Source organism: Astatotilapia calliptera, chromosome 2 (genome assembly GCF_964374335.1).
Source record: "Astatotilapia calliptera chromosome 2, fAstCal68.1, whole genome shotgun sequence".
Taxonomy (NCBI): domain Eukaryota; kingdom Metazoa; phylum Chordata; class Actinopteri; order Cichliformes; family Cichlidae; genus Astatotilapia; species Astatotilapia calliptera.
Genome location: NC_137423.1, coordinates 7,021,338 through 7,047,879, shown reverse-complemented (window position 1 = coordinate 7,047,879; position 26,542 = coordinate 7,021,338). Strand labels below are relative to the sequence as shown.

Below are 26,542 nucleotides of genomic sequence, written 5' to 3'. Positions count from 1 at the left end.
AATTGGTTATAATTGTCACAGTTAAAAAATAACAACGAGGAAATGAGTCATAATTAAAAGAATCCAGTTTGGATTATTAGTGGAAAATGAGAACTTACCAAACGTAATTTAGTTACATGCCCATGCCCACAAGTTTTTTGGGGGCGCTGAAAAAAACACAACAGTTTATAAAAGAACTAAGATGACTATGCCACTTCCAAGTCATCATTTTTCAATGTGTAGGGTTACTGTTGTTACAAAAGGACGTGTGTGTGTGTGTGTGTGTGTGTGTGTGTGTGTGTGTGTGTGTGTGTGTGTGTGTGTGTGTGTGTGTGTGTGTGTGTGTGTGTGTGTGTGTGCGCCTACGAGGCCTTCAAATATTCAAAATCAAGATACCCAGTCTGTGTCTGGAGTGATTTTTTTTTATAGGTAATTAATTGTCTTAAAACTATAGAGATGAAATTCGATCCATCCATTTTCTTAATTGCTTATTCCATTCAGGGTCACTTAGTAGCAGGAACAGTGTGTAACAGTGTGAGAGGCGGGGTACACTAGATAGGCTGTGAGTCTATCACACGTTTAAGGATTACACTGACTTGCTAATTAGCTAATAGGCTGAGTTAGCTGAAAATTATCTGGCCTTTCCTTGTGCTTACAATTCCAAGTTGTCCAACTTCTCACTCAGTTTAATTTGTTCCAAATCTTCGTTAAATTTATATGATGTTTGTGTAGGAAACTTGGGGATCTACATTAGAGTACACAGGACAAGTTTGAATCGCTTTATCCTTATGACTCTGTAAGCAAACATAGATTTTATAAGACAACTGTGAATAAGAAATTCACATTTCGAAGCCAAAACATTCATTTTGGACACCACAAAAGCCAGAAGTGACCATATTTAGACAAGATGGTTGAGTGCTAAGTTATTAGCTGAGGGTAGCAAGCAAGGGTATACAGCTTGGATATCCAAGCTGCATAGGAGCAATGCACAGGCACTCATGCCTGCTAGTAAAATAAAGGTCTGGGCTCATTCCCAAGGGCTCACCATAGCAGATGGATCTGCATACTTGAGTTGTAACAGATTTTACATTAAATGCCCATCCTAATGCAAACCCCTCCCTCAAGTATTTTAGTCCCAAACCTATGATGGCGTGCCTATTGTCAATTTACTGCATAGTACAGAAATAACAGTATATCGTATATAGTTTCTTTATTCATATAGATTTATAATATCTCCTCTTTTCTCTAGAGTACCATGCTTATTTAAAGCCCATAGCGTGGTGCTGATCCTTTTTATTTTCAGTGTAATATGTTCTGTCATCCGAGTAATAAACACACTGCACCTTTGTATCACCTGTCACACTTTAATGAAAGGTCTCTAACATAGCAGCTGTGACTTACAACAAACCGTGATGGAAAATATGTGATAACAAAGGCTCAAATGGCCCAAGGCAGAGAATGCAGTTTATCTGATCTGGATGAAAGCATAGACCCTTAGTCAACTAATCAAATCTCTCCTCTCATGGCTCATCCTGCAAAACAGAGGACAGCCTACTAAGGTCGACTGAAATCATTAGCAACTGTCGTGAACAGGAACTGTAAGCAATCGTCTGACCCCCTTCTCTTCTTTCCTCCAGAGTTTGGCGGAAAGCTGGAGAAGGATATCTGTGGTGACACCTCAGGGCACTATCAGAAACTGCTGGTGATCCTGCTGCAGGTAAAGAAGGGCACTGCTGGAAAGACTTATGTTTCTTTTCCTGATAATGAGATCCTACAGTGATGCCATTAGAAAGTCATGAGACGTGTAGGCTGGAAAGGGGGAGGGGGATGACAGCACATTTAGTTTCTTTAATGTGATGTTTATACAGAAGGAAAAGTAATTTTCATGGTTCTTGTAGATTTGAGGGATCATTTAATTAGGTGTTCAGATGTTACCTGGGTTGAGAGGTCTGAGCGCACCATGTTTCCATCCACACTGACCTACTTTACTCTATGTTTGTCCACCTGTCTTTGTACCTGTCTGGTTTCCTACCTCTCTTTTTTTCGTCTGGCTGCAAAGGGGAGTAGGGAGGAGGGAGTAGACGAGGAAAAGATCGAGAAAGACGCTAAGGTAAGAAGGAAGAACATGAGATAAAAATACACATGGCAAGAGCTGGCTTTCCACTTTAGCTTTGTGAGTTTGTCCAGCGAATTCAAGCAACTTCAACACTACATTAACAAGAAATCACTGTTTTTATTATTACCCTGGTGTTAATCGAGCCGGGGTTTTTTTTATTTTTTATGTCTAATTCCATTGTTTTTACAGGACTACTATGTTTTCCTTATTTTTTGTATACAGTACTTTGAAAAAGTCTTGAGTTACACTTCATTTCTTAATATTTTACTTGAAAATGGGAAATAAGTGCAGCAATTTATTGAAATGTGGAACATATATGACAAAAACAGAGCTTATGCTATTCTAAAAAGGATGAAAGTCAATATTTGACCATGTTTTAACACAGCCTGAGCTTTCTTGTAATTTCTTTAAGTAGCCTTCAGGAATAGTTGCCCAGGTTTCTTGAAAGATATTCAAAGCTTTTCTTTGGAGGTCGGCTGCCTTTTTGTTCTGTTCTCTATCAAGATGATCCCACACTGCTTCAATAATGTTGCTGTCCAGGCTCTCCTGCGAGCGGTCAATGCCCATAATAGTGTTCCATTGTGTGTTTTTTCTATCTATGCATGCTTTTACTGCCCTGGCAGTGTGGGATCATTGTCATGTTTAAAAATTAAGTTGTTGTTATCAGCTGGTATTGCATGCTGGATCAGAATCTAATGGTTCTTCTCTGCATTAATAATTCATCATTCCATTAATTTCAATAATCTCCAACACCTGTGGCTGAAATAAAGCCCCAAACCATGACAGAGCCTCCACCATGTTCTACGACTGCAGACACTCACTGTTTGCCTATCAGAACAAGGTTAATTTAAATAGGAGGAGATAAAATGGGTTGTTTCAGAGAAAGAATAAATGGAGGCATCTCACCAAAGCCCATTAAAGGGTCAACAGGGATTACTTTAAACATTTCGTCACTCATCCCAGTCACTTGGATAAGTGACGAAACGTTTCTCCGACTGAAATCAATACATCCAGATCAACAGAATTAACTTTTTGGGTAAGGTATAGGGAGGCTTAGAAGATCATTTTTAACATGGCAAAAAAAAATGTAATAAATAAAAAATAAGGATTATTTCTCAACTAGTATTGATTTCCAGCCACCCAGTGAAGATTCCAAGAAGTTATAGCTCTCTACCAAAAAGTCCTGCACATATCCCCTGCAGTAAATTATTGAACTGTCACGTACACACTTCGATCTTTGTACTGGATAAATAATGTGTGAGGTGTTGAGGTGTAGGGAGGCGGATTTTGTTACCTTTGGAGAGACACAGTCTAACTGTTTCCACATGTCCAGTATGTGTGCTAAGCTCACTGCATGATGTTTAATAGATAGACATTGGGGTATCACTATAAATATACAGTTTTCCACATATTCAATAAGTCTGTTTAAGTTTAAGGAAATGGAAAGTCTGTGCCTCAAGGGGAACTTTACACACTGATATAATTTGTATTACTTCCTATACTTGCACCAAAAGTTGGCATTAGACATACAGAGGTGTGTGTAATTATGGCATCTTGTTTTAAAACCATTACATGTAGCAGACATTAACATTCAATAACATGTATCTAAACACACACCAAATTATCATGACTAGCAGTCCGTCTTGACTCATAACACCAGAGCGTTGTTAAGCCACTCTGTGATCAAATTAGGAGAAATAAGCAATGCTAATTCATTAAAAAGCAATAATAAATTACTCATATGAATATGTTATTATTTTGGTATTTGATCATATGATAAAATATTTCTGAGCAAGGATAGAAAAAAAAAAAGCAAAAACCTTCGTTTGGTGAAGGACATAAAATCAGGAAATCTAGATTTTCTTTATAATAACAAATAGGGGGAAAAGACATTGTTGATTTGGCACAGTACAAGGCTGTCATTTCTTAACATGTGTTTCAATAAATCAAGTCAGCACGAGGTGTGTGTGTGTGTGTGTGTGTGTGTGTGTGTGTGTGTGTGTGTGTGTGTGTGTGTGTGTGTGTGTGTGTGTGTGTGTGTGTGTGTGTGTGTGTGTGTGTGTGTGTGTGTGTCTTCCATTACAGGACTTGTATGCTGCTGGTGAGGGAAAGTTTGGCACAGATGAGGAAAAATTTATCACAATTCTGGGCAACAGGAGCGCTGAACATCTCAGAAAAGGTGAGTTTGCCAGTTTGCCTGTGCCAGCCCATTTGGATGTCGTGATATGCTGTGTAAGACAAACACTGGAAAAAAAAAGGAAAACAAAAAAGTCAAAGTGTAAGAAAATGTGCAGGAAATATCAGTGAAGCATGCTTAAACAGCACAGATTGTGGAGAGTAAGTTGAGAGCGTAGAAAGTGCAATGGTTTAGTCAGATGTGAGCAAACAACAAACCGATCGATGTGCTTTAGCAAGTCTTTTAAAAGTCAGTTGTTGGCAAGTTTCTATCAAATTACTTTGACTGCTCGTTTCACAGTTTTTCTGATCTAGTAACGTTAACTTTTTTTATTAAAATAAAAAATGTAGACAAGTTTGGTTTAGTAAAATGACGCAGCAATACTAAGATAAAATACAAAGTAACATATTAATTTCACAATTAAACCAATATAACATAACATATGACAGTGGATATAAACCTGTTCAAACACGTATGCTGACCTATTCTCTGAACTCTAAAAATTGTGGTCCTCATTAAGAGGCGAAAAGCTACTAACTTGCTCCACAACTGCAATATGTTGTTTATCAGGAAAGAGTTAAGTAAACAACAGACAATCTGTGTCTTTTTTGTGGTTGGGACAGTCTCTTTTGCATTTGCGTCAACATTCAACTTTTTAACTGATGAGGCAGTGAGGTACACCAGGAATATGTCAGTTATTTCAGTTTACACTGATGCCTCTGTATCTGTGCCAATTAGTTTAGATTAGCCTTTATTGTCTTCCTTGACAGAAATTTACTTTGGAGAATCGAGAGGAACACGTCATGTACAATAACACACACATATAAACACTTATTTACAATTTCACCTATTACCATTCAGTAATGGCACTAGAGACAGTTTTAACCTTAAAGTTGTCACTTGTTCAACCTTCTCTCCACTAATGAAAACCAGACCGTGATCTCCAATAGATCTTGGATTTATTGGAGATAATAACTACTTGTACCATCCTTGAGAACAACAACAACAGTCAAGCATTTGCAATAATTGGCAATGAGCCTTTCACATCACTATGGACACATTTTGTGAATTTTGACCCACTCTTCTTTGTAGAATTGCAAAATTCATGGTTCCATTGATGGAGTTTGGGTAAGTTGTCCAGGCCCTGAAGCAGCATAGCAGCCCCAGGCCATCCCACTACCACCACCACATTTGACTGTTAGTATGGTGTTATTTTTATACAATGCTGTTAGTTTTGCACCAGATGTAATGGGACTCAAAACTCCCATAAAGCTCAACCTTTGTCTTGTTAGTCTACAAATTTTTTTCCCAAAAGTCTTGGGGATCATAAATGGCAGACATGAGACGAGCCTTTGTGTACTCTCTGATTAACAATAGTTTTCATCTTAGAACTCTCCCATAGGCATGATGCCATGATTACCCAGTCTCCTCCTTGTTGTTGAATCATGAACTCTGACCTTAACTAAAACAAGTGAGGTTTTCAGTTCTTTGGGTGTTGTTTGGGGTTTTTTTTGTGACCTCCTGGATGAGTTGTCAGTGCGCTCTTAGAGTAACTTGGTAGATAGTGCAAAATGTTCTCAGTTTGTGGATCATGGTTCACACCATGGTCCACTGGAGTCTGAAAGTCTTAGAAAGTCTTGCTTTGTAACCGATTTACTAACAGAAGTCAATGACTTTGTTTCAGAAACAGAATCGGAGTGTCAAGGGGTTGACAATTTGTTCAAACACAGTAAGAGAGAAATGAGACACTGGCAGACCGACTCAGAGTTTCAAAGACGTGCGCACGGGTGAGAGTCTCTGAGCAGACTAACACACCGAGCACCGTTTACTCGCTTTATTTATAAGGCAAAATGGGTTACATAGTACTTCCTCTTTCAACTGAAGAGGGGAGAGCTCAGGCATTGTCTTAGCTATCTAACTTCTGCACACAAACTGAAAAACAACGACACAGCAGTATTCATGCTTATCTGACATCGCAGACACTGAAGTAAAGAATGCATGTATATATCCTGTCTTTGTCAAACATCTCACACACTTAAGCAAGGAATACATTGTGTTCTTTTCAACAGTAAGCTTTACCGTGTGAAAATATATAAACACTTGATTATAAGGCATACTTGTTTCTACTTGATTATACTTTAATGATTTAACTAAAATAAAAATTCTCTTAACATTCCCTCCTGATGTTAATATATTTCACATGTTTTACTCAATGCATAGTCACTTGTTAGTCACATTTTCAACTTGCACGTCATTCAGTGAAATAATTAAACAACAAGCTTGTCAAGATTGTCATAGAGATTTTCTTCTCTCTCTCCCACACTCAGCATATCATACTGACGATAGGGATCCTCCATAACTGACTGAGCCAAGACATGGTTTCCTAACATACGCTTGAACATGTTTGTCATTATGCTTCTCAGACATGGGATAATACAAGCAATGAAAAGGCAAAATAGTAACATCACACTGAAAAGGGCCAACAGGCCTTTAATCAGTAGAGATTTCCAAGAGCCGCTCAGTTGTTTCAAAACATTCAAAGCATTTGTCATATTTAATGAATGGATGTTATCAGGTATGTAGGTACAACATGTAGTGTTAAACAATACGCAGAGACCACCTTTCTCTGCGAGAATGATGTCTAAAGCCACTCGGTGCTGCATGACAGTGATGCGAATTGCATCAATTTCTTCATTCTGTCCTTGATTAATGCGGGTTGAAGCATTTAAAAATAATCCAAAACGATAGTCCAGGGTTTCTATCCGTAGTGCGTGTTTCCCTACTCCTATCCATGGAAACAAAGCGTGTATTACCTTCTGGCTCTTGGTCCAGAGTTTGAAGTCATCTGGTACATCAGAACCAAGATATGGATCATGGGGCTTGAGGCCTGTGTTACGTTTAGCTCTGGTGTTGCTGTTCACTGACATCTTAAAGGTGTGGTCAGATACCAGAACAGGGGCACAGAGTCCGGTGCTGTTTGGTGGCAGCATGAAATAGACTTTCAGGCCACACGCCCAAGCTGCGCCCTGTACCCAGTATGTACCTGTTGATGAGCCGATGCCATCCCAATCTGGTGCCGCCAGGATCATGGAGCAGTTTCGGTTTTGTCCTAATTTCTTCAGACCCTGGGGCGTACCTGTTTGTCCGGTTGCTCCTGTGAAGTTAAAGCACACTGGGTGTTGTATGTCAGGTGGCAAAACAACTGAGAATGATTTCAGTTTTCTATGGCTGACGTTTATATGCACCCAGTAGGCTTCATTGCAGGTGTAGTTTATATTTGGGTACTGATGGGTGCAGTTTGTTATGTTGTAGATTAGAGACTTTACACTCTGTGGGACTATATATTGTGTAGTGTTGTGGCATGTGTTGCTGTTTTGGTCCTTTATGGATCCACCTATCACCATCACAGGTTTTCCTGGTGTTGAGCAGGTCCCGGTAATGGCTTTGTCATATATGCAGAGTGCTTCAGCCTTGGTTGGGGGCTTTCCATACACTGTGGCATGGAGTGCTGTCGTGGGCATATGTGAGCAGACATAGCAGTTTGCGGCATTGTCTTCTCTGTGCACTCTGTCATGGACATACCGGTACCATGCATTGTTCAGCCACGGGTGGTTGTGTTCTTTGTCTATCTCCTTCAGGTGCGAGTTGTCGTGGGTCCACCTCTTAGGTCGGAGAATAATTGGTACTGTCTTGTGGGTTCCACTGGGCATCAACCAAAAGAGTGTCGTCATCAGGAGGATAGCCATTAGACAGAATATGTAGCACATGAGTAGTTTTCGTTTGATGTCACAAGCGCCCAAGCACAACAGCTTTGGGGCTGGAACTGGTGCTAGCATTGATTCTGAAGCTGGTTCTTCTTCTGGATTTATCAGGTTGTTTTCCTCAGTCATCTTGTTGAGATTTTATTCAGGCGTCCCTGGTGTTATTATTGGTTCTGCTCTTCGGTGGGATAGGTCAGTCTGATCTTCAGGGCGACCAGGCACACCCGAGCTCCCACGTGAGTAGCACTGCCGAGGAAGCACAGGGCGGGAAACCCGTTCAGCCCTGTCCTCCAGCAGGGGTTCACGTAAGAGTCAGGGGAACCGGCGTCTTATTGTGGTGCAAACACTTTCTTCACGTGGGATTGATGAATCCACGAAACTCGTTCGGCTATCTTACACGCTGTGGGTGTGGTAAGTAGCACCTGGAAGGGACCTTCCCACTTTGGAGCACTCCAGTTTTTCCGCTGGAGGACTTTAATCAGAATCCAATCACCGGGGTTCAACCTGCAAGAAACTGAAGAAAAGTCACTCGGCAGTTGATTGCTTAATCTCACTTCTTTATTCTCAAATAGTTTTGTCATCCATTCTGCCATTGTTGTTTCTGCAATAGATTTATTAATTGGCTCACTCATTATGGGGAGTGGAAAATGTCTGCCATGTACGATTTCAAATGGCGTTAGACCACCTGTTCCTTGAGTTATTCTCATCCATAATTTAACCAAGCTTAGACATTCAGGCCAAGGTTTTTTAGTCTCTTCCATACATTTCCTCAACCTTTGTTTAATTGTGCCGTTAGTTCTCTCGACTAATCCTGCACTTTGTGGATGATAAGAACAGTGATGTTTTATGCTGAAGCCTAAAGCTTCAGAAACTTTACTTATTACTTCATTTACAAAATGTGTGCCATTGTCTGATCTTATCAGAGATGGAATACCGTACGTTGGAATAAAATGATTACATAGACATTTTGCTACTGATATTGCATCTGCTTTTTTCACTGGGTATATTTCTGGCCACTTGGAAAATACATCAATTATCACAAGTGCATATTTGGAGGATTGTGATTCATTTAATTCTATGAAATCCATGTGGACAGTGTGAAATGGATGCGGTGGTATAGGGAAATGCCCTCGCTTTGGACGTAGATTTCCCTGTGCGTTGTGTCTTTGGCAAATCATACATGTTCTGATAAACTCTTGTGCTGAACTTTCAAAATTTTTTGTATAGAATTGTTTATTAAGAATATTAATCATCCCTCCTGATGACACATGAGTTTTCCCATGTGTCACTAAAGCAGCAGTTCTATGCAAAGATTTTGGAAGCACTGGTTTGCCATTACACATCATGAGGTTGTCTTTTAATTCTGCTCCATCTTTCACCCAAGATTTTTGTTCACTCAGCGATGCTGTTTTCTGTGCATCTGCTAGTATTTCTAAAGGTATTAGATCTATGGTTTCTGTTGTTAAAACATCAATTTGTTTTTCTGCAGCTGCTTTTGCTGCTTTGTCAGCAAAGTTATTTCCTCTCGTAATTTCTGTGTCATCCTTTTGATGAGCTGCACATTTGCATAGTGCTAATTCTTTTGGCAACGTTATTACTTCTAATAGCTTTTTTAGAAGGTTTGCATGTTGAACTGTGTTGCCTGAGGAAGTTGTCATTCCTCTGTTATGCCATATTTTAGCGAAATGATGAACTGCTGAATAGACATATTGACTGTCTGTGTAAACATTAACACTTTGACCCTTATATAAAGTACATGCTCTGATGACTGCGGTTAGTTCTGCGCTTTGAGCAGAGTTTGAGGAGCTGAGAGCTTTTGCTTCTATCACTTTATCAACAGTTGTGACCGCATAACCCACACAATTTCTACCGTGAATGTCTTTTGACGCTGAGCCGTCCACAAAAACATTACTGAAACTGCTCTGGGGGGAGCTGTATATATCAGTGCGAGGTTTTGTATCTTCCTCTAATTTTTGAATGCAACAGTGTTGTTCTCCGTCCAGAGAAGTCGGCAAAAGTGTACTTGGGTTTAGCTGGCCACACTTCTCTATTTTTATGTGTGATTGTGTAAGTAGAATCCCCACATAAGAAAGTTGTCTTGCATGCGTGAGGAAAGAGAGGTTCGCTTGGAGCAAAATAGAGGTCACTGCATGTGGGACTTTGATGATCAATTTATGTCCTAGAACAATGTCTGCACATTTTTTAACTGCCTCTGCTGCTGCTGCGCATGCCTGAACACAGGTAGGTAATCCAGCAGCTACAGAGTCAAGTTTGCATGAGTAGAAAGCTAATGGACGTTGTTTTTCTCCAAAAGCTTGAGTTAAGACTGCTTTCATATACCCTCCTGCACCATCAACATGGAGAACGAAAGGTTTTCCATAGTCTGGTAATGCTAAGACGGTACATGTCTGCAGTGCTATTTTCAAATCAACGAAAGCTTTTTCTGCTTCTGGAGTCCATTGTACTTTGTCTTTTAATGCTAGATCTTTACCATAAATGAGGTTCTGTAGTGGTTGAGCTAGTAATGCGTATTCTGGAATCCAGCATCTACAGAAATTGCACAGTCCTAAAAAACTCATCATTTGTTGTTTAGTTACTGGTTTTGGGGCATTTTGGACTGCTATCTTTCTGCTCTCTAACAGCTGCCTGCCTTGTCCTGTCAATTTGTGGCCAAGGTATGTTACTTCCTGGCTCCACAATTGCAGTTTATGCTGTGACACTTTATGGCCTTGCTCTGCGAGATGTTGCAAAACTGTTAATGTGTTTTCTTTGCACTCATCTTTTGTATGGCCTGTGATCAATATGTCATCTACATACAACAAGAACTGCCCTGGGGCAGGGAGCGTACAAGATGACATTGATTTTCTCAAAGCCTCTGCATACAGAGTTGGGCTATTCTGGAATCCCTGAGGCAACCTTGTATAAGTATACTTTTGATTGTCAAAGGTGAATCCGAATAACTTCTGTGAGTCAGGGTGCAGAGGTACGGAGAAGAAGGCATTGGACAAGTCTATTACAGAGAACCACCGTTCTTTTGGTGTTACTTGATTTAGAATTGTGTGTGGATTTGCAACCACTGGAGGTATTTGCTCTGTTACCTCATTTATTGCTCTTAGATCATGAACTAAGCGATATTTTCCTGTATTAGCCTTTTTTACTGGAAAAATTGGTGTATTACACGTGGCTTCATTAGTTTTCACGAGAATACCTGCTTTTTGCATCTCTGTTATGACTGGTCTGATACCTTCTTTAGCCTCTGCACTCAAGGGATATTGTGGTTTTACAGGCCTATATGAGGTTGTAGTTCTCACCACTACTGGATCTGCTCCTTTTATTAGGCCTACATCCGTGGGTCCTTGAGACCATAATGTTTGTGGCAGCTTCTCTAGTTCTGGATGTGCTTCAATTGTTAATACTTGTCATTCATCTTGCTCTATTGTGGCTAAATGTGTGGCTGGTGTGGCTGTCACCGGCCAACACAGCGTTAGCCTCATGCACCCAGTTCTACGGCCTTTTTGCCAGTCCTCACACTCTATTTTGTCATATCTGTCCATTTCTACATTTCTCAGCACTGTGCCTAACTCAGACCAAGGCGTTTGGTCGTTGCGTGCAACAGATACATGAGGGTTGCACATCTTATTTAAGCGCTGCACTGCATCTGTCTGTAACACTGAGCATACTGCATTACCACTCTGTGTCACATACAGGTGTTGTAGGACTAGTTTTTGCGGTCCTAGTCTGTGCACTTGTTGATCATAAATTTTGTCTGGACCTGGGACATATTTATACCACAAGGTGTTGTGATATTTTGCTGGGTCCTGTCTATGTGAGTGCTCAGGTAAGTACATATTAGCTTTGGCCTCTAATGGTTCAAGTTTTGGTAAATCTAAGGCCCAGTAATAATTTGGCTCACCTAAACCTTCACAAACAAAAATGTCTTCAGTTTGGCTCTGACTTTCAGAGAGTAGGAGTCTGGCTTTCATGCCACTTTCTTCAGGAAAAACTCCTATTTTTAATTTTGTTAAAGCATCTCTTCCTAACAAATTTAGTGGACAAGATGGATCATAGATGCACTGATTTTTGCAGGCACGGCCACTATCTCTATGTGACATAAAAAGGGGGTCGGTTAGATGCTGTTTTGTCACATGTCCTGAGGCTGATTTCACGATTAAGGTATCTTTTGAAAAGGTTAAATTTGGGACTTCTACTGTTAGGACAGTTTTACAAGCACCTGTGTCGCAAAGGAATTTTATTGGGACCCCGTTAACGTGCACTATAACGGTGGGCTTTGCTTCTGATCCTAGCAGCAGTTGTTCAATGTTGTAAACTTCCCCTTCACTTGTTTCACTTCCCTTTTCTTGTGCTAGTCATTCATCACGGCGTCTGCGCCTGTCATCTCCACCTTCCTGTTCTTGGCTTACATTTCTACAGTTTCGAGCAAAGTGCCCGATTTTACCACAGTTATAACATCTCATATCTCTTCTATCTCTTCTTTGTCCTGCTTTTTGCTTTCCCCTACTTTGCTTAAAACCTGCCGTGTGTTGCTGTCCTGAGAAGGCTATAAAGCCTGTCTCTGGATCAATCATGAAAACTCCTTCTGTTTTTTCTTTTTGTTTTTGAATTTTGACTGCATGCTCAGCATATTGTAGGGCCTCAGGCAAGGTTCCTGTATTTTGAGTGACCCAGTGTTTGTCTACATGTGCTTTTATCTTGGGCAGTAGACCATTTAGGAAGGCATTTTTTAATTGTTGTTGAAAAGCAGACAGTGGATCGGCATCATAATTTAGCCCTGAGTTTTGTCTGAAAACTGGGCGTAGGCGATCCAAATAGTCTGATGCTGTCTCTCCTTCCTTTTGTTTGCACTCTCCTATCTTTCCATAATCTGGCCTTGGGGCTAAAATAACTTCTATTCTGCCATACAAGTTATTAAGCTCCTGTATTAATTGGGGAGTGTCTGGCCCCAACACGTCACCGTTTAAATCATTTCCTGTAAATTGACCTCTAGCTCTAGGAAGACTTAAACCTAATAAATCTTGAAAAACTTGATGCATCTCATGACCATTTAAACCCCACCCCTGACGGATCAATTCCACTGCATCTCGCCACGGCCGGAAGCCTTCTTTAAGGGGTGGCACATCTTTTAGTACATTCTCTCTGTCTTTATGAGACCAGGGTCGGAATGCATAAATTAAAGGCTCACCGTCTACTGGTATGACTCCTTGGGCGTCTGGGGGACCAGTGGGTTGACCGTACCTGGGGTTAGATAAGGCTACCATTGGAAACTGACCTACAATTTCTGTTTTTTTGGAATGACCATGCTTGGTCATAAGATCAAGTTGTTGTCTGGCCTCCGTATAGGGATTTGAAACAAAAGGTTTGTGAGGAGAGCTTACAGGAAGTGCTGACGTAGGGTTAGGTGCAGCTGCTGCAGGCTGTGCAGGCTGAGGAGCATAAGGAGGGGGGTACGGGTTTTCTTCTCCTGCAGTTTTCTGTTTATCTTTAGTTTCCTGCTTTTGGGCACGTTTAGCAATGCGTTTATCGTTTTCTACCATCCACGCCTTGAAAAGGTGCCATTCTGCTAAGCGTTTTGCTTTTTTCTTTTGGCTCTTTTCCTCAAATAGTTCTTTTTGTAAAGCAGCCTTTAAAGCAGTTATTGATTCTTGATTGCATTTGCCTTGCCAGGCTGGGCAATAAATTTTATGTGGATTTCTCCACCTATTTGCACTGACTCTTCCTGCATTTGGACAGTTTTTTTCCAACCATCCTTCATCTGCTGTTAATTTTACTTTAGTTTTAGAGTTACCCATTTTGAACTAATTACGTCAGAACTGTGACACCTTCTTTGGCATGAAAAAGTGAGAATGGGTTTTCGATAACAGCCTTCTACTCTCCCACTAATTGAGAGAGCGGTTATCAATTTTACGTGATGAAGCACAACCCTTTTTTCCACCTTTACCAATACGTGAGTGTACACAGGAAAACAGTTTGAGAAGTGGTTCGACCGCGTATTGGGTCGTAAAAACAACTCACTCCTCACAAACAAAGCGCGTTTCTATGATTTTTATTGAGATTTTCCGTAGGCCTATTTATTTGTGTAACACCTTCACCTTCAGCCACTCTTCTTGAGTGACCGGAAACCTGTTCCGTTGCAGCCACTCCCAGAGCGACCGGAACTTTTAATAGCGATTTTTCTAGAATTTCGCTCTTGCCTGTCGTCTTCTTAGTCCCGCATGGACACTGAGATCTGTCGGCGTACCTAGGTTTACACACTACTTAAAGGAAAATCTCAATATCAACGTATTTTAGCGCTTGGTGGAATGCGTGTCATATTCACCTCTACTGTGGCGCTGCGTTTTAAGATCCGGTGCTCATCGGGTCCTGGAGCCGTGAAGGCCGAACGCTGACCGGAGATCGAATTCACGTTCCCGGGTTTTTCGTTTTACTGATCAGATTTCTTCCAGCGCAGGCGTCACGACGTCAGGATCCGATGGAGACCGTCTGTGGAAAACTAGACGTTAAAAATAACAGTCAGTTATCCGGCTCGAAGGACCAATTAAATGTCAAGGGGTTGACAATTTGTTCAAACACAGTAAGAGAGAAATGAGACACTGGCAGACCGACTCAGAGTTTCAAAGACGTGCGCACGGGTGAGAGTCTCTGAGCAGACTAACACACCGAGCACCGTTTACTCGCTTTATTTATAAGGCAAAATGGGTTACATAGTACTTCCTCTTTCAACTGAAGAGGGGAGAGCTCAGGCATTGTCTTAGCTATCTAACTTCTGCACACAAACTGAAAAACAACGACACAGCAGTATTCATGCTTATCTGACATCGCAGACACTGAAGTAAAGAATGCATGTATATATCCTGTCTTTGTCAAACATCTCACACACTTAAGCAAGGAATACATTGTGTTCTTTTCAACAGTAAGCTTTACCGTGTGAAAATATATAAACACTTGATTATAAGGCATACTTGTTTCTACTTGATTATACTTTAATGATTTAACTAAAATAAAAATTCTCTTAACACGGAGAATGAGAGAAACTTTATTAATCCCAGAGGGAAATTGAGTTGTCATAGCAGCAAATATACAACAAACAACAAGTACTCATAAAATGTGAGTGTAGAAACAGTTATGATAGATAAATATTAAGATGAATAGATAAATATAGAGATATAGCATACATATAAACATAAATATACATATATATAAAAGTATGTGTGCAAAAATGTCATGGTGTACAAAAGAGACAGGGTTCATTGAGGTGCAATTAATACTGTATGGATGAATTAGAGAGTCTGATAGCAGCAGGAAGGAACGACCTGCTATAACGTTCCCTCAGACAGCAAGGTTGAAGGAACCTGTTGCTGCTCTTCAGATTTCCAGTGTGTTATGGAGGGGGTGGGAGTCATTGTCCATGATTGCCAGCATTCTGTCACTGTTTCTTATCTCTTCTCGAGTTTCTTTAAATTGTGGGATGATGTGAGATCTTCTAACTACTTCATTTTCTCAGACAGGTTATATTTAAGTGATTTCTTGATTCAACAGGACTGACAGTAATCAGGCTGGGTGTGGCTAGTGAAACTGAACTTGACTTTCCAAAAAATGTGGTTAATCACAATTAATTCATGATTTAACAAGGGATGGTCAATTACTGTTACACACTGTGCCAGGTAGATTTATATAAATGCAATAAAAAAATGTAATCCAGTAAACTCACCAAAACACTCGTATTGTGCACAAAGAGATCATCTAAGGGCTGAAACTGACATATTTTTTGCCCTGAAGTAAAAACAGGTTCAAGTTGAAAATTGCTTGATGTGTTTCTCTCTAATGAGGATGTATGAGTGTCTGTCACTGTGGCTGTTTTGGTTATTTTGCAGTATTTGCTGCCTACAAGAAGCTTTCTGGCTCTGACATAGAGGACAGCATTAGAGGCGAGACCACTGGGAATTTAGAGAACTTGCTGCTGGCTGTTGGTAAGAGCCGCAATTTATCTGGGTGATAATTTAGGCGTCACATACGGGGACAAGTAATCAGAATATCCCTGGATAAATTTTGAATAAAATATGACAGAAGATAACACTTGATAGCAAAAAGTGAACATCAGACAGTGTCAGCTTAACTTTGCAAAAAATGTAGTCTTGCACATAGCCTCATCAGTTTTTGTCTTTTTCCTCCACAGTGAAATGTGCCGGGAGCATCCCAAACTTCTTTGCTGAGAGACTATATAAATCTATGAGGGTATGTCTCATTATCACATCGCTCTAGTCTAATTAATGAAAATACTCACCAATCACTCACCTGTAAAATATATGATATGTATATAATAAATAACAATCTTAACAAAGTTAAATCTGTCAAAAAAGATAACTTGACTACATTAGATTTTGAGGTTAGTGTTGGTGTCATTTTTAACCCTCCATGATGCTTCAGCAAATTATTTTCATGTTAGTCTTGCTCAAATATGAGAATATCAATATATTAAGAAGACTTTAAATTCAAATCAGAAGAGTAGCTACAATACAAGCTGTTGCATTAGAATGAATAGGGCAACAAAAGTGAAGTCAAATCAAGGAGTGACTGTGTAGTCATTTTCCAGTAAACTAAAAGGCTGTTTTCTACATCTAAACAGCAAAAAAAAAAAAAAAAAAAAAAACCCAAAACAAAATGGTGTTTACAGTGATATAGTTTAAAAGCTTAACTAACCTGGAAGAGGCCTGAACCTGCCTTTCAACTCTGGGCAAGAAAATGTACAAGCATTTTTTTGCGAAATGTTGAATTAATATTTGAAGTGCAAACTAAAGGTTCACTGTGTAATAACTGTAGATTTTGGGAAAGAAAGTACACCTTCCATTCTGAAGTTATAGTCATCAGAACCTCTGAGGATCACCACATGACATCATTCAGCGTGTGGAAATTTAACACAAAAAAGCCAAAATGCTAAAGCCGTGTAGGCGGAAGTAAGTACACCCTTATTGTAGCAGCCAGCTACTGCTAATCAAAATCACTTGATCAGCTGATCATCAGCATGTTTAAAATTCTGTTTAGAAATGTAATGTTAACAAAATGTTAAGAATGAACAACATCAGCAATAACTCTAGAGAAGTCATTGTTGCTGCCCATCAATCAGTAAAGGGTTAAAAAGCTGTTTACAAAGAAACTGAAGTCTATAATCTAGAATGATAAAGACTGTTAATATAAAGAAAACATGTGAGGCAGTTGCCAATCTTTCCAGGAGTATTATTATAGGGCCTTTACCTTACAATATAAAGTGCATTGAGGCAACTGTTGCTGTGATTTGGTGCTCCAACCCAGTGTTAGACCACGCAATGCCACAGAAATTGCAAAGACCCCAGAGCTATATCTCAGACTCTACTGGCCTCAGTTAGCAGATTTCTTTCTTTCTTTCTTTCTTTCTTTCTTTCTTTCTTTCTTTCTTTCTTTCTTTCTTTCTGTGTATTTAGCGAGCTGGAACTGATGACGACACTCTGATGAGGATAATGGTGTCCAGGAGTGAGGTGGACATGTTGGACATCAGAGGCAGTTTCAAGAAGATATACGGACAGTCTCTGTACACCACCATTCAGGTACTGCTTCAGCCCCCTCAGGATTTCTGTTCATTCCCTTGTGCTCTTTTTTTAATGAAACATACTGAATAGTCTATTACTTCAGAAGAATAACACATTTCTGTAAAATGTAATTTTCCTCAGTTGTCTCCATATTCTGCTAAATATACTCATCTGTCCCTCTGCATGACTTTAGAGCACCAGCTGGGTTTACTATGGATATGATGGCTGTACACTACTCACGTCAGTGCAGTGATGGAGTGGGGATTAGTGATTTACTTTAAATGTCTCCCTCAGTGTGCTTCCCTTCTTTTCACACCAGATGAAGTGAATAATCTGTTCTCCTAATGCCAGATGTTCCTCCATTGAAGAGTTATTACGATCCTCCTGTAGAACTAAATGGCCAGTACTGAATAGATAATAACACATTATGAAATAATCTTGAATAAATATATTATATATTTTTTACAGTTCACCAGAGTTCATTTTTTCCTTAATTATGGCAGTTATTCTACAATTTCTCCACTTTTTAAATAATTTATAATTCATTCTGTATGTTCACAGTCCCCGTACTGTGTACTATTCACTTTGCCTTCCAAATGAATCAGAGCTACATAAAGCTAATGACATTAATTACGCCTGTGCTTTTCCTGCTATTATAAGAGCACGTTTATGTCACACAGTAGTTGCCACAATTAATGGTGTCTAACATGTAAATAATGATAATTTCAACATACAAGCCGTAATTATGACTTGGAGACTTGCTTTTTGAATATTTTCTGACAAAAACATACCAACCAACCATGGATGCCTGACATTAAAAGTGGAATAAAAATGTAAAGCCTTAACTAAGCTTATTTAAGGCTTTACATTTTTATTCTAAAGTCAAAAGCTATTTTAAGCTTTTGGCTCATTGCTTATACTTAGGCTTACACCCTAGCGTCCACCATTGTAACTGTATTTATATGAGAGAAAATAAAAAAGCTTAATAGGTCTCCTTTAAAGGACAGTGTGCTAAAGTTTCAATGGAAGTTTTCAATGAGGAGTGATTATAAAGTGATATCAAACTTTGCTTTTCCTTATCAATATGATGTAAACATGGATGGTGTAATCTAATGTGTATTGAATAATAATCAACCATGAGTAATTAGAGTGGATCGCTGTAAGCAGTACTGTATAATGCAGAGTATTAATTGTCCTGAAAATAACGTCTCGATTATGCAGGAAGCACTTATTTCATTTGTATCATGGATATAAGTGACGCTGGGATCTCGGATCATTTCCCAGTTATATTTGATACTGGCTTATGTACTAACGAACTACATCCTGCGGCTCCCCTTCGCCCACTACGTGTAATCAATGCTGAAGCGGTGTCAAACTTCTCTATGTCTTTCTTGGATTCTGCATCTGTCACTCCCGACTGTTGTTCATTTCGCTCGGTTGATGACTGTGCTAATACCTTGCTATCGTTATTTTCTTCTATCCTTGATACTCTTGCCCCTGTTGTGCCAAAAAGTGATTGTCTGCCAAAAACTGATTGCTTGTATTTAAACTGCTATAAATAACTTGTTGATCTACAATATGTGAAACATATGTCAAATATATCCCTCATGAATTATATCAAGTCATCTTGACCAACAAACAACATTCCTGTAACGAGGTAGAAGCCGCAATCACTTTTTGGCAGTGACTTTTATGTATCCTTTATTTATGCAGTTAAAAAAAAAAATTCTTGTTTGCTTTAAAAATGTCTCTTTTAAGAGTAGTCTGGCCAAGAGGACAGCTGAAATTGCAACAAATGCAAAAATAGTTCTGTAAACATATTTTAAGTGGACAAAAGGAAGCTGATTGATTATAATTAAGTACAATAACACAGCTACAAAGATAATTGAGAAACAGGTAATTTTTTTAAATTGTGTATTTAACCCCTTTGCAATACCTGTTCACCGAAGTCTATTTAGCAACATACGTAACAATATTACACATAAAAAACACACGGAAACATTGGAAATCAGTTTTTGGCAGGCAATCACTTCTTGGCACAACACCCCTATTAAAATGAATCGCCCTAGAACCTATTCTCAGTGTTGGCTTAATGACACTACGGGCGCTCTACGTCGCGTGTGTCGGCGCGCTGAGATAAGGTGGAAAAAAGATAAACTTCAGGTTTCTTACGACATGCTACAGACTAGCCACTTAAAACTCCAAAGTGCTGCTAAAATGGCCAAAGCGTCTTTCTTATCCAAAATCATCCGGGCCAATGGTCATAACCCCCGCACCTTATTTAGAATTTTTAACTCAGTGGTTAACCCTTGCCCAGACATGCCTTTACCTTATTCTCAGGCTCTTTGTGAGCGATTTCAAATTCACGTTTTAGAGAAGGTCTCATCTCTTAAGTCCTCCCTTCCCCATGTCCTCTCCCCATTCTTGAGTGCATTTCAACTTTCCACCAGTTTTAGCCTGTGTCACTTTTGTCTCTTAAGCGGCTAGTTGATCAAATGAATAACACCAATACTGTGCTTGACATTCTTCCATCTCGCATAGCTAAGGACTGTTTTGATGTAATTGGACCTAGTATCGTATTTCTTATGAACTTTTCCTTGCTCTCAGGCTGTGTTCCTTTGGCTTTTAAGCATGCTGTAGTCCACCCGATTCTTAAAAAAAGAAACAGACTGTTATGACCTTTTAAACTACAGACCGATCTCTAAGCTTTCGTTTTTGTCCAAGATCCTGGAGAGACTAGTTCTCTCCCAGCTCCAGGCGTACTTGGACACGAACAATATTGCTGAGAAATTTCAATCTGCCTTTAAGCCATTGCATAGCACTGAAACGGCGTTGGTTAGAGTTCTTAATGATATTCTTGTAATTACTGATACTGGACACTCTATGGTCCTAGTTTTATTGGACCTCTCTTCAGCTTTTGATATGGTGGACCATAACATCTTATTATTAAGACTTGAGCACACTGTGGGTATTAGAGGCGCTGCCCTTGACTGGTTTAAATTATACCTCGCTGACAGGTCCTTTTCGGTTAACTTGGGCACCTTCTCCTCTTCCTCCGCTCCGGTGTGTTGTGGTGTACCTCAAGTGTCAGTTTTAGGCCCTATTCTTTTCTCATTGTATTTGCTCCCTCTAGGCGTAATCTTTGAAAAATACAATATCGTCTTCCACTGTTACGCCGACAGCATACAGATCTATTTTGAACTTACTGACGACCTTGCTGTGTCCCTGCACTACTTTCAAGAATGCATGCGTGAGGTCAAAGAATGGTTCCTGAGTAATTCCCTCGTTTTAAACGATAAGAAGACTGAGATTGTGGTGTTCAACAGTAAAATCCCTCGTGTCCAGCTTTGTGCTGCCCTGGGTCCCTTTGCTAGCTCTTCCTGTGACTATGTCAGTAACTTAGGTGTACTGCTGGATAGCTCGCTCAAACTCGATGAGCAAGTCTCTGCTGTAGTGAGATCTAGCTTCCACCAACTGCGCCTTATCTCTAAGGCTAGGTATTATGTTCCGCATGAGGACTTGGAGAAGCTTATTCATGCTTTTGTGACCTCCAGGTTGAATTATTGTAACTCCTTGTACTACGGTCTTCCCTCTTCTCTTCTTCTTAGACTGCAAACAGTCCTGCCTCTTGACTGGTACAAGGAAATTTTGCTCTATTACTCCTGTTCTAGCTGGCTTGCACTGGCTGCCCATAAAGTACTGTATTCAATTTAAAATATTACTCCTTACGTTCAAAACTATTGATAAATTAGCACCGAGTTATCTTAGTGAACTTCTCAGGCCGCATTCTCCTGCTAGAACACTTAGATCTGCCACTCAACTACTTCTGCCGCAACCTAGATCTCGGCTGAAATCTCGGGGTGACCGTGCGTTTGCACTGGCTGCCCCGGTACGGTGGAATTGATATCCACGCCTTTGATTCTATTGCACTGTTTAAATCACGACTAAAAACCCACTTATTCAATCTTGCCTTTCCCTCTAGTTAACATTTCTTTTATGATTTATTATTATGCACTTTTATGCTCATTTAATTCCTTGTTTGTTCCTATGTATCAGTGACAGCTATCTGCTTGCATACCTAGTACTTGCTTTGGTCCTATTTCTGTTACCTTCCTTTTATTCTCTATGTTACTTGTTAAGCACCTTGGCATACCCTTGGTTTCAAGTGTGCTTTTTAAATAAAGTTTATTATTATTATAGTCACCTCGGCTAGCTTTGCCTCAGTAGAGGAAATGACTGATGGTAGCAGAACTTGAGTACCTGTGGAAATATTTCCCTGCAAAATAGGAAAAGATCCAGAGGAGGCAAAGAACATGAAGAGAGAGAGTCATCAAGCATGCTGGAGCATGACTCTAGACTTGAGAGATTTGCCAAACAGTTGGCATTTCTGTTATATTTTTGATGTTTTGTTGCTTAGTAAACTTTAAATTCAACTGTCTGCATGAAAATCTCTGGGATGATAAATAACGTGCAAGCTTATAAAACCATTCCACCATAAGTATGGTATGGTATAACACATGGTAGCTAGCTGGATAGCCATGTAGCATTTTGCTCAGAGAAGCAAAGTAAATTGATATTTTATTGCTGTATTTATTTATTTATTTACAGCAGTACCTAGGTGACGTAGCCCTGTGATGGCCTGGCGATTTGTCTATGGTGTCCCACCTCACCGTTTGTTCGATGACAGCTGGGGTTGGCTCGAGCCTTCCTTCCAATCAGGATTAGATAAGCAGTTAAGACAATGGATGGACAGGTTAGCTGACCATTAAGAACATGAATGCTCTAGATAAAATATCTGTAACATCAACATTTCAAGGTTTTTTGTCAACAGTTGCAGTTATTAACTTGATATTTTGAGATAACAGATGAAAAAAATGGGACTTTTGATGGCAGAAAATCTGCATTGATATCAATGCACGTGTCAGGGGGAAAAGGTGCTGTGGTTAACTCAAACTGGACACTCTCTACCTTACTCTGTGTAACATCAGATCAGCAGAAGTTGAAGTCAATGTGGAAGGAAAGCTCATATATGTTTATAGCTTTAGCTTCGATTAGCTAAATGTTAGTAGCATTTGTGAAGCTGCCAAAAGACACTGGGACATGTGACTAACTGGAGGATGTTGATGTTGAGTTAAATGCTTTTACTCAAGGACAAACTGACATGTGGAGAGGAGGAGTAGGAGAGCCAAACACCTGAGCTACCCACATGTCAGTATACAGGGAGTGCAGAATTATTAGGCAAATGAGTATTTTGTCCACATCATCCTCTTCATGCATGTTGTCTTACTCCAAGCTGTATAGGCTCGAAAGCCTGCTACCAATTAAGCATATTTGGTGATGTGCATCTCTGTAATGAGAAGGGGTGTGGTCTAATGACATCAACACCCTATATCAGGTGTGCATAATTATTAGGCAACGTCCTTTCCTTTGGCAAAATGGATCAAAAGAAGGACTTGACAGGCTCAGAAAAGTCAAAAATAGTGAGATATCTTGCAGAGGGATGCAGCAGTCTCAAAATTGCAAAGCTTCTGAAGCGTGATCATTGAACAATCAAGCGTTTCATTCAAAATAGTCAACAGGGTCGCAAGAAGCGTGTGGAAAAACCAAGGCGCAAAATAATTGCCCATGAACTGAGAAAAGTCAAGCATGCAGCTGCCAAGATGCCACTTGCCACCAGTTTGGCCATATTTCAGAGCTGCAACATCACTGGAGTGCCCAAAAGCACAAGGTGTGCAATACTCAGAGACATGGCCAAGGTAAGAAAGGCTGAAAGACGACCACCACTGAACAAGACACACAAGCTGAAACGTCAAGACTGGGCCAAGAAATATCTCAAGACTGGTTTTTCTAAGGTTTTATGGACTGATGAAATGAGAGTGAGTCTTGATGGGCCAGATGGATGGGCCCGTGGCTGGATTGGTAAAGGGCAGAGAGCTCCAGTCCGACTCAGACGCCAGCAAGGTGGAGGTGGAGTACTGGTTTGGGCTGGTATCATCAAAGATGAGCTTGTGGGGCCTTTTCGGGTTGAGGATGGAGTCAAGCTCAACTCCCAGTCCTACTGCCAGTTTCTGGAAGACACCTTCTTCAAGCAGTGGTACAGGAAGAAGTCTGCATCCTTCAAGAAAAACATGATTTCCATGCAGGACAATGCTCCATCACACGCGTCCAAGTACTCCACAGCGTGGCTGGCAAGAAAGGGTATAAAAGAAGAAAAACTAATGACATGACCTCCTTGTTCACCTGATCTGAACCCCATTGAGAACCTGTGGTCCATCATCAAATGTGAGATTTACAAGGAGGGAAAACAGTACACCTCTCTGAACAGTGTTTGGGAGGCTGTGGTTGCTGCTGCACGCAATGTTGATGGTGAACAGATCAAAACACTGACAGGATCCATGGATGGCAGGCTTTTGAGTGTCCTTGCAAAGAAAGGTGGCTATATTGGTTGCTGATTTGTTTTTGTTTTGTTTTTGAATGTCAGAAATGTATATTTGTGAATGTGGAGATGTTATATTGGTTTCACTGGTAAAAATAAATAATTGAAATGGGTATATATTTGTTTTTTGTTAAGTTGCCTAATAATTATGCACAGTAATAGTCACCTGCACACACAGATATCCCCCTAAAATAGCTAAAACTAAAAACAAACTAAAAACTACTTCCAAAAACATTCAGCTTTGATATTAATGAGTTTTTTGGGTTCATTGAGAACATGGTTGTTGTTCAATAATAAAATTATTCCTCAAAAATACAACTTCCCTAATAATTCTGCACTCCCTGTAATCTCCATTAATTTTCTCAGGTCGCCAATCTGTTACTGGGCAAAACTAACTCTGTCAGTACTTAAATTAAATGAAAAGAATTCAGTCATTTCTAAAACGAACATACAAGAGTAGATAAATGAATGTTCAACCTCCCAAATTAAATGAGACTCTTTTTCTTCTTCTTCTTTTTTCTCTTTACAGGAAGACACAGCTGGAGATTACCAGAAGGCTTTACTCTACCTGTGTGGTGGGAATGATTAATGCAACCTTATGACGCATTTAGCAGCAATGAATGATGAGCCATCATGTTGCTGCTATACACATGAGATGAGGATATTGATCTATAGTTCTTCTTTCTGTTAGTGTGTGTTTATTGAGTTAGTGTGAATTACCTGAGTGTCATTTTGACTTATGACAATATTATATTGTATGAATATTATTTACAAAGCACTGTTCTTTTTTTGTTTGTTTGTTTTTTAAATGCTAGACAGAACATATAGCTCTAATTTAGTCCTTGGTAAACAAGCAGTTTTAATTTTAATGCTGATAATAATGCTTTCTGAAATGATGAAATGCCTGATTAATTTAAAATCTTTGACCTCTTTCTCTTGTCAAGCGTACACACAATGTTAGCAGCTGTTTACCTTATTTGAGCTCGCTTCTCACAGCATGTGTTAAATGCAAGTTTGAAAATACAATATCGCTACTCAATTATTAAACCCTACATGTTGACAACCCCGATGCTCTCATTAATAAGAAATGAGACTGTGATCCAGACTTGACGTGCAATGCGGCTGTCAGTGATCAATAAGTAATGGGACGCTATTAGACATTTGTTGATGCATATAATGAGATCTATTGCTTCCATGCCTTTCTGCACGATGAGGCCAAATGTCAAACAAACGGGGTCCCTATAGGTCACTCGGTGGAAAATGATTTTATTTTGCTGGAACTGAACCACAGGGTGGCAGCAGAGTTTGAAATGAGGACACAATGTCTTTATATTGTTTCTCATTACAGTGATTGATGAGATAGTGTCAATATATTTTACTAAAAAGTAATTTTCTTTTCACAAATTAACAAATTCAAATGCAAATAAATGGAGTGATTACAACAGGGCCTTCGCAGACTAGTACTCGGGCCCTAACTATGTTTTTCAACCCTCCCATTTTAACCACACCGCATATCTTAGGCAACATGTGTAATCTTTCTCATATATCACTGCAATGTTTCCTCATTTTCTTATAATTCAACTTCACATATTTAATACCTTTTAAATACAAATGGGTTATTTAAGTAAAGTTCTTGGTTGGTGAATTTGCTCATTAATGGGCATATTAGCCCATTAATGAGTGCAAATGATGACTGTTATTGATTAAATTTGAGGAGGATGCATATAAGGATGAGTCATATAAATGTTGATCTGTTTAAAATTATAAAGTCATTAAAATAACCCAGAACAGATGTGCATGTCAATACTCTCGAAATGTATCATTTCTCAGTGTGGTTCAGAAATATTCAGTGTTTCAGTTCAGTGTGGTTTGACATATTTTACAGTCATGTGACCTAGACACTGTTAAGTATTCAGAAAGCACCTCAGGGTTAAACCTGCAAAGTGTTTTCATGTATAGTCATGCTTTCTTCTGAGGCTCCTGCTCTCTCTGCAGACACAAGTCCACACTGATTCATTGCAAAAATGACTGGAAAGTTGATGCTCCACATCTCTGTTGGTATTTATTCATCCAAAGAGAAAATTACATTTGCTTTTCAATGCAGCTATACTATTGCTTTACAATGAATCTGCTGTTTATTTACAACTGGATAGATTCCACAGCTCAACAGAAATGCCAGTGCAAAATAAGAAAATAGCACAATCCATATAACATTACTCCAACCAGAATAAAAATACATACATACAGTACAATGAATAGCAAAAGAGAGACACATTAAAATTTAACATATTTAACATCCAATGATTTGAAGGGTTTTGATATATTTAGGTGTAGTATTATAAATTATGAATAGCAGTGCTGGCTGTTAATGACAGTCCAGTAATTTGAGATAAATCACCTCATTTTAAACTTTTTAGTTTTAAGTTTATGAAAAGGGGGTTAATCAGGAAAAAGTTTAGTTAAAGTTGGTAAACCAAAATATCCTTAAATTTAGTA

At 39.4% G+C, this 26,542-nt stretch overlaps 1 protein-coding gene across 3 annotated transcripts in view; it reads left to right on the top strand.

Annotated features, from left to right (window-relative positions):
- The window catches only part of anxa5a (annexin A5a), a 33,641-nt gene extending 7,803 nt beyond the window's left edge, over positions 1-25,838 (top strand). For 2 of the 3 annotated variants that reach the window (XM_080304891.1, XM_075410384.2), the window contains exons 6-12: positions 1,617-1,696; positions 2,039-2,089; positions 4,181-4,274; positions 15,922-16,017; positions 16,224-16,282; positions 17,506-17,628; positions 24,576-25,838. In XM_080304891.1, the coding sequence (XP_080161017.1) occupies positions 1,617-1,696; positions 2,039-2,089; positions 4,181-4,274; positions 15,922-16,017; positions 16,224-16,282; positions 17,506-17,628; positions 24,576-24,635 (563 nt within the window). In that variant the 3' untranslated portion in view covers positions 24,636-25,838. Of the gene's footprint in view, positions 1-1,616; positions 1,697-2,038; positions 2,090-4,180; positions 4,275-15,921; positions 16,018-16,223; positions 16,283-17,505; positions 17,629-17,803; positions 18,057-24,575 lie in introns of those variants that run through there. The other variant, XM_080304887.1, reaches the window with a different exon arrangement.
- The last annotated feature ends 704 nt before the right edge of the window (positions 25,839-26,542 follow it).